Source organism: Pterocles gutturalis, unplaced genomic scaffold (genome assembly GCF_000699245.1).
Source record: "Pterocles gutturalis isolate BGI_N339 unplaced genomic scaffold, ASM69924v1 scaffold8620, whole genome shotgun sequence".
Classification (NCBI taxonomy): domain Eukaryota; kingdom Metazoa; phylum Chordata; class Aves; order Pterocliformes; family Pteroclidae; genus Pterocles; species Pterocles gutturalis.
Window position 1 is genome coordinate 15,669 of NW_010138192.1, and position 7,912 is coordinate 23,580.

A 7,912-nucleotide genomic window follows, 5' to 3' on the forward strand; every position below is an offset into this window, starting at 1 on the left:
CTGCTTTTTGCCCTTTCCCAATTCCCACTCCTAACAACACAGACCCATTTAGCTCTGGATCTGGCCCCGTTTAAGGGGAGATCTCAGAACCAACACACCCAGCTCCGTTTACTTCCATCTCTTTCAGCTTTTGACATTCAATGAGCCCAAAAACCCCGTTCTCACAGAATACAAATATCTTCTGCAGGGTTTGCATTCACCTCCTGAAAAGAGACCCGAAATCCCGAACAAATTTTTTTACCAACAATATGCACTAACAGACAGGCAGTGTCATGTTTTATACTTGCCCATTTCAACACCAGTACAGAGGACAAGCACAGAAAGACCTCGTTCCCACCAGCACTGGATTAGGGAAACTTACCACTTACTTGGGCCCTTAGCGATTCAGTCTGGGACACCAGCAATGACACCTCTTTGTCTCTTTTACTCAGCTTGTCTTGGAGGTCTGTGGGACAATGAAAAGAAAAGCCAAAGATTAGAATCTTGGAAAATGTTTTGTGCAAATCAGGACTGTCTCGAGCACAGGGCACAGGCTGGGGCTCAGAGAGCTGAGGTGGTGGTACCCTCCATCGGCAGAGAAGCAGCAGGAGACAGATAATGGCATTTCTCACCGCATCTCACCACCACCCAGGTGTTCTGAGGCAGGATACATGGCTAGAAAGTCATATCGGACAGGTTTAAGAAAGCAACCACAAAGTGGTAGGAAAAAAAAAAAAAAGAAATAAAACGTTACTAAAAACCACAAAAAGGAACTTTCAGTGCCTTTTCTCGTGCTATTTCCTACACTGGATGGCAGAAACGGTTTTAAAAGACGTTTCCTGGAACTGATGCATTTCCACACTTGGAGACATAAAGTATGATGCTTTTAGGATTCGAGTACATCCTATATATTGTTTATCCTGTGTGGAAACACACACGGACTGAGCGGCCTTTTTAAGAGCAGCGGCTGCTGGACCCAGTTATGTTCTGCCCTCACCAGGCAGGAATTACCTGGCAATCAGCGTACAATTTGGGGTAGCATGTACGTAATCCTGTACCTGCAAAGACACTGACGAGGCTAAGGACAGATGGAAATAGGACAAAACACCTCTGTCTGAATCCACAAACAGCTGGAAGGACACTAAAACTGAACAAAAGTCCCCAGTAACCTCCATTTCGATTGCTGCATCCTCAGCAAGACTTTAACAAGGGCTTTGCAGAGAACAGACTCCTCAGAGGTGAAAAATTGAGGAAAAGCTACACCAGCCTACGCAAACACCATTTGAAAAGAGAAGCGACCAGTTAGCTCTTTAGAGGTAACCTCTGTGATCTACACTGATAACATTTTCTGCTAAAAAAGCCCAACCCTAAGGAAGAATGAAGAAATAGGAGTCTCCTGGGAATGAGCAAGGGAAAACGTGATCTGGAAGCACCTTATGCGTCTTGGAAGAGCCCTGAATCACAGCGACCCAAAGGCATATCCCACGCACGTGACGTGGCAGGACGTTGCTCCCAACACCTGGGCCATCCAGCTCTCACCTCGACAGGTCGGCTGTTGCTCAGACTGGAGGTTCCAGCTTACCTTCTTTGTGCGGGATGCTGAAGGCAATTCAGTTTCAAAGACACTTTATACAAATTTTGAGTGCATAAATTCTGTGTTTATTTAAAAGGATAGATTTGATTTATAGTAAACTTAATAAAAAAAGTAACCCCCATTTTTTTAAGCCAGTCACATTAATATCTACCATTAGCAGTCCTCTCCTATGAACAAATTACATTTAATGGCTGGATTTGACCTGCTGTAAAAATCAGAGATGGGATGGAAGCATGCTCAGTTGCCCTGATCTGTCTCCAGCCTGTACCATTTGCATGGTAAGCGTGTAACACAAGTGAAAACATCCACCCCTGCATATGCTCAGCCAGATTAGAGGAAAAAAAGAGCCAGACAACAAATGCCATCCAGTGAAATCTGAGATTAAATCACTCCCTAACCCCCTTCCACACAGCCATTCCTCCAAGAGCAGAAAGTCAGAGGGAAGGCACAGGAGTCACTAGAACAGAGTGTTCCAAGAAAATACCAGTACATTTTCATACCTTCCATAGTCTGCTTCATCTTTATCTTTTCTTCTGAAATATCATTAGTTTCAATCATCTGAAATAAATGTACAATACAAGATGTAAAACAGCCCTTTACCCAAAGATTCAAAGCAAAGTTAACAACCAACGAAGACCCCTCCAAAGCAGAATTGTACCCAGGACTCAATTTATGATGATTTACATCCTTCCTGAGAGGGAAACAAGGGCTTTTGAGGAGTCACTCCTACAGCTGGGTACTGCTGAAGGGTAATTGGCAACAGCCAGGTGAGCATGACATCGAGGTTCTCCGGGATGGAAAAGACGTTATGCCTTCCCCGCAAGCTCTGGTTCCAGGTTTCACAAACCCAGCGTCTGCGCAGAGCAACGGGAAGAGCTGCTCTCCTTGTCATCAGTCTCTGTGGTTAATCACGGCAAATATTCAGGTACAAATGCTCTTTAGCATTCAAACCAAGACATATCAGTCAAGTTCCTCAACTTCTGAAAAATCTAACCGTGCACAAAGTTATAAAAACAGTAATAAAATGTTGATAAAACAATTAGAGAATACATTAAATAAAAAATAATAAAAAAGCAAATGCTGGTCCATGGTGAGGATTCTGCCTTTTCCCCATCCTCGCTTGTCTATACTGCAATTAAAACCCAGAGACTGCAGAGCCCAGGGCCAAGCTTTCCATTGCAGAGGCCACAATTCAGCCCTTTGTGCCTCTTCACACCTCACAGCCTTCAGTGGGACCTCAGCACACACCCCAGATCACGCAGTTGCTGCGGCCACCACCGCTGAAAGCCCCGAGGTCAGTCCCCAAGAGCTCGGGTGGGCTGCAGGAGATGTCCTGAACAGGAGCAGGAGCACACTCAAAGGGGAACACACTGCCTGATGTATTCCTGGTATGGAAAAAATACTGAACTGCTCTTTGGAAGCATGGTTGTGATTCTCACTTGAAGGTCTCAGGGAAGGCAGTCACAAGGCACATTTGTTTGTTTAAAATACTTGGATAGCTAATAGTGCAGTCACATTAAATTAGCTAAGACATTTAAAAATAGAATTTGCTCTGTGATACTCCAAGGCTTTCACCCATGCATTTCTTCCCGCATTTTCCCAGTTTTAATTGGCACATAGTTAAAATAATTATTTCAAGACTCCCTGGTTCTAACCCAATATCAATATCCCCCCAGAACCTTCTCATATATTTAAAGGGCTCTGGAACGAGCCTCCAGCTTCTCCTTTTACATCCATTCCTGTTTGAATATTGGCTATCATATGTGACATGTTGTAATAACAACCCACTTTTCCCAGGGCCCTGGCTGTACTTATTGTTCACAACTGTCTTTACTAAATGAAACATGTAGAGCAACTCTCGAAACAGCATTAATGCTGTAGATTCCTCCCTGGGCTTTTCCCTGGTCTGTCCAGTCGCGGGTGCCTTTTTGCAGGCATGAATCTCTGACTTGGCCAACAGTAATTCATGGGCTTGACTTCGCTGCCTAGAGGTGCAACTGATGTCAGTGGGGCTGCTCGTGTTGGAAAATTAAACATAGGCATCATATTCACTTCACTGGTGCATCAGTCTGGGACAAGCGACTACATTGCCGGTGACAGATTCCAAATGAGCATTCTTAAAACGTCCACATTTCATGGCTTATTTTCATTTTCCGCATCCCCACAGGGACAAATTGTAAAGGGGGTTTTGCCTCATTTCTCATGCAAAATCCAAACACAAATGGGGTCCAGCCTAGAGCCATGAGCAGCCATCTCCCCGTCTCCCTCTAGTGCAAAGCCACACGTCCCTGTGTCATGCCACGAAGGCAGGATGGCATCCTGTGGCAAATGGTCCAAAAAAGGAGGACTATGTAAAAAGACACGAAGGCCACAGAAAACTGACCTCTTCGTATTACTACCACTTTTATTCTAGTCTTCCCTGGGAGGTTCCGGACCCGAACTCAATCAGGCATTTTATTTGCCCAGCCTGGTGCTATCCTGATGCTTGCTAGTGGCTGTTTCGCTATAATCCTCAAAGTCAACATTTCCCCATCTCCCATACACGCTGCCAGGCCTCCTGCTGCCTCTGCTGCACTGCTGGGATGCCAGAGGAGCCCATGGAGATGGTCAGAGGCTGGAGAGGCCTAAGAGATTTGGGGGTGTGCAGCCTGGAGAAGAGAAGGGTCTGGGGAGACCTTCCAGCACCTTCCAGTGCTGAAAGGGGGCTACAGGAGAGATGGGGGGGCTCTGGATCAGGGGGTGCAGGGACAGGACAAGGGGGAACGGTTTTAATCTGAAAGAGGGGAGACTGAGATGAGCTATTAGGAACAAATATTTTCCTGTGCGGGGGGTGAGGCAGTGGCCCAGGTTGCCCAGAGCAGCTGTGGATGCCCCATCCCTGGAGGGGTTCAAGGCCAGGCTGGATGAGGCTTTGGGCAACCTGGGCTAGTGGGAGGTGTCCCTGCCCATGGCAGGGGGTGGCACTGGATGGGCTTTAAGGTCCAACCCAAGGCTTTAAGCTTTAAGGCTTCCAACACAAACCATTCCATGATTCTAATTAAGGCTCTCAAACCATTCTCCACATGCTGAGCAAGCTACATGCTCTATCTCAGCGTAGGCAATGTCTCTTCTTCCACCCCATCCGCCACCTACCCCTAAAGGGCCTTGCTCAGTAACACACTAATGCCACCGCAGCTCTTTAGAGGACAATAGGTGTATTATATAAATGAGGCTTTTTCACCTAAGAATGCTTGCTCAGGGGGAGAGCCCATCCCTGCCAAACCCTGATAGCCCTATTCTGCTGCCACAGCACCAACGTGGCTTCAAACCCAAACATGGCCCACTTGCTTCTCTTATTTCTTCTAGTTGTGCCACTGAACTGGCTCTCAAGAATGGGAAGACACCTTCAGCATGGAGATGCAGTGCAGGAAAAGCACAATCAATGGAAGGTAAAAACATCCAGATACTCTGAGGCACAGAAGCCTCAGAAAATTGCAGAAGGCAGCAGCTGAGGGCTACTCCTAGGAAGGGTTACTGACAGTGATGATAAATAAGCAAAATGACCCAGAAGTCATACATTTGCATGGTGAGAAGGATGCAGGGCCTCCATGGACTGCAGCTTGTTCTCTAAAACAAGCACTTTTTCCTGCAATCTGTGGATCTCCTGTTTGCTCTGGGCTTCTGTTTTCTGTAACGTTTCATAGTCCAACATCTTCTTCTCAGCCAAAGAAATCTGCTCTTTCAAGAAAGCTATTGCTTGTGTTTGATCTTTATATTCACCATGAAGTTTCTCCAGTTCATGCACCCTCAGCTCAGCATCTCGACACTTGTCCTTCACATCTTGGAGCTCAAGAAGATGCTGATTGCTTTTGGTTTCCAGTTGCATTTTCCAGTTGCTGTTGCTTTTTTCCACTTCATCCACAGCCTCCTGCAACTTCAGTTTGAGGCTCTCTTTCTCCTTTATATGAACAGCTGTCTCAATGTCATGCTTTGCTTTCAGGTTCTCCAACTCAAGCTGGTGCTCCATCTTTATACTCTCCATCACTGCCTTCAGTTCCACAATCTCCTTGTGCTGGGTGTCGGGGCCTGTGTTCAATGTGGCTTTGAGGTCCTCCAGAGACTTCTGGTGGTCAGAAGCCAACGTGTCCAACTTGGACTTCCAGTTGTCCATGAGCCCCATGTTCTCATTAGTGGCTTGCTGAACTTTATGCTTGAGGTCAACAATTTCCTGCGAATACTTCTCATTGACAGCTTTCAGCTTCTCCATCTCCTGCTGGTATTTCTTTAATGTCTTCTCATACTTCTCCTTGAGCTGGCTGCTCTCCTTCTGGTACTCCTTGTTGGCAGACAGCAGCTGATCCCGTAGACGAAGAGCCTCGGACTGCAAGCCCAGGTTATGCTCTGGGGTCTCTGCCTGGTGAGAGCTCCTGAGGCACTGCCGCAGCTCATCCACCTCACTGCACCTGAGGCTCAGCTCCTCCTCCAGCTGCAGGATCCTGGACTTCTCCGCTACCGTGGTTAACTGCAACAGGACAGAGAAGACAACGTCAGCGCCCACCTCTCATCGCTGCGTCCTTCCTTTTTGTAAGTGTGCTGCAGTGGAAGTAAATCCAAAGTACATTAGTCAAAGTTCAAATAAAGAGGAAAAGAATACGCAGCACCCTGCAATCTGAGTACGGTTTTGCATCAGGGTAACTATCACCAATAACTCTAACGGTTATGTCTTTGTGCCAATTGCAATTTTTTTTTTCCTAACACAAACCTCTCATTTTCCACAGAGAAACACACATCTTTGTAACAACCCTTGAAATTCACTAGAGAGCAACAGTGGTTTACAAAAAATATTGTCCTGCAAAGGGCATTATATTTCCAGACCAGGCATCTTGCCAGATGATGCACAGAGGAAATGCGACTGCACATGCAGGAACATCACAAGCATTGAAACCAGCATTAAGCATATCATGTTTCCTTTATTGCTCAGCAATCCTCAGCCTACAGACCTCTCTCCTGCATCGTAATTTGCTTACCCTGGTGTAAAAAGGATTTTTTTTTTTTTTTTTTTTACATATGAGTACTTGTTAGAGTTCATTAGCAAAGTAAAAATAACGTAGAAGGCTCGAGGATGCAAGACAATAAATCTGGCCATGGTTAACATTCAGCATAAGGACTATGGATCGATGTCTGACGATCTGAATGTAACCTAACTGGGCTGAACTACCTGCTAGTCACAGGGAGTTCAGGGTGCTGCAGCTACGGATGGAGAAGAGGAGATTTGACTGGATGAAATATTAGATAAAGGCAGAAGAAACAAGGAAACCAAGTGGATCTTCCAGTGCCAAAACACAAGTGATCAATTCCATTTCATTTCAATTACCATTTCCCCACTAACCAGCAGCCCAGGAGGCTGGGTATTTTTTATTTTAGATGGGCACGGGGGCATTCAAACCATTTAGCCCTTTTAGAGAACCTCATGTTCGTGTTTTCTACAGCTCTAACCAACCCATTGGTGAGGAGCAAGCTCACTGTAGGCAAGTTTGCCACTTCCCACAGCACACCAGCATGAAAAAGCCCTCTCCACATCTGGCTGCTTTTGGGATGGGGTACGTTGTTCATTGGGGCAGCCTGTCCTGTTGCAGGCATGGCCGAGGATCACAGCTGGTCCACCTGCACTCACCAGTATCTTCCAGTTCAGATGGCAGCTCCGAGAGCTGGAGGGAGGACAAAGGGAATGCTGATTGCAATGTTATTTTCTGTTACAGCCCGGGGGAGCCTGGAGGCAGGATGAATTGTGCAGGGTGCAGATATTATTTGGGCATGTTAATTGAAAGATGGATTGTGAAGAGCTCATGTGTCAAATGGTGGCATGGGGCAGAGAAGCAAACCCAATCTGAGAAACAAGTCCCCACACAAGAAACAAAACCAGAAATTATATCATACTACCATTTCCAGGAGAAAGAGGAAAAAAAAAACCCCAAATAAAAAAACCGAGGGAAGCCTAAATTCAAGCCAAAACCAATGAACCCCACAAACCAAAAAAAAAAAAAAAAAACACAAAACAAAAAACCCCCAAAACAAAAAAAAAAAAAAAAAAAAAAAGAAACCCAAAGCAAGGCATCATGAGCATCAACGCAGGGGCCAAGCGCGCTGTTCTGCAGGCAGGGCAAGTGGGGGTCGATTACCCTGGTGTCCTCTAATTCTCTGAGGAGTTTTTCAGCCTGTGCCTTCTCAAACAGCAGGCTCTGCTCGAGCTCCCGTATTCGGGCATGCTCCAACTGCGTCTGAGTCTGGTCACACAGAGGGAAAAAAGAACAGTGGAGGTGGGAAAAGGGGAAGGGAGAGAGAGAGAAAGAGAGGGAAAGA

At 46.1% G+C, this 7,912-nt stretch overlaps 1 protein-coding gene across 1 annotated transcript in view; it reads right to left on the minus strand.

Moving 5' to 3' along the window:
- Positions 1–7,912, minus strand: part of CLIP2 (CAP-GLY domain containing linker protein 2) — a 60,023-nt gene that overhangs the window by 5,783 nt on the left and 46,328 nt on the right. Inside the window, exons 8-11 of the mRNA XM_010082895.1 lie at positions 7,732–7,836; positions 5,130–6,074; positions 2,074–2,131; positions 362–445 (exon numbers count right to left, since the gene is read on the minus strand). Of these exons, the coding sequence (XP_010081197.1) occupies positions 362–445; positions 2,074–2,131; positions 5,130–6,074; positions 7,732–7,836 (1,192 nt within the window). The remainder of the gene's footprint in view (positions 1–361; positions 446–2,073; positions 2,132–5,129; positions 6,075–7,731; positions 7,837–7,912) is intronic.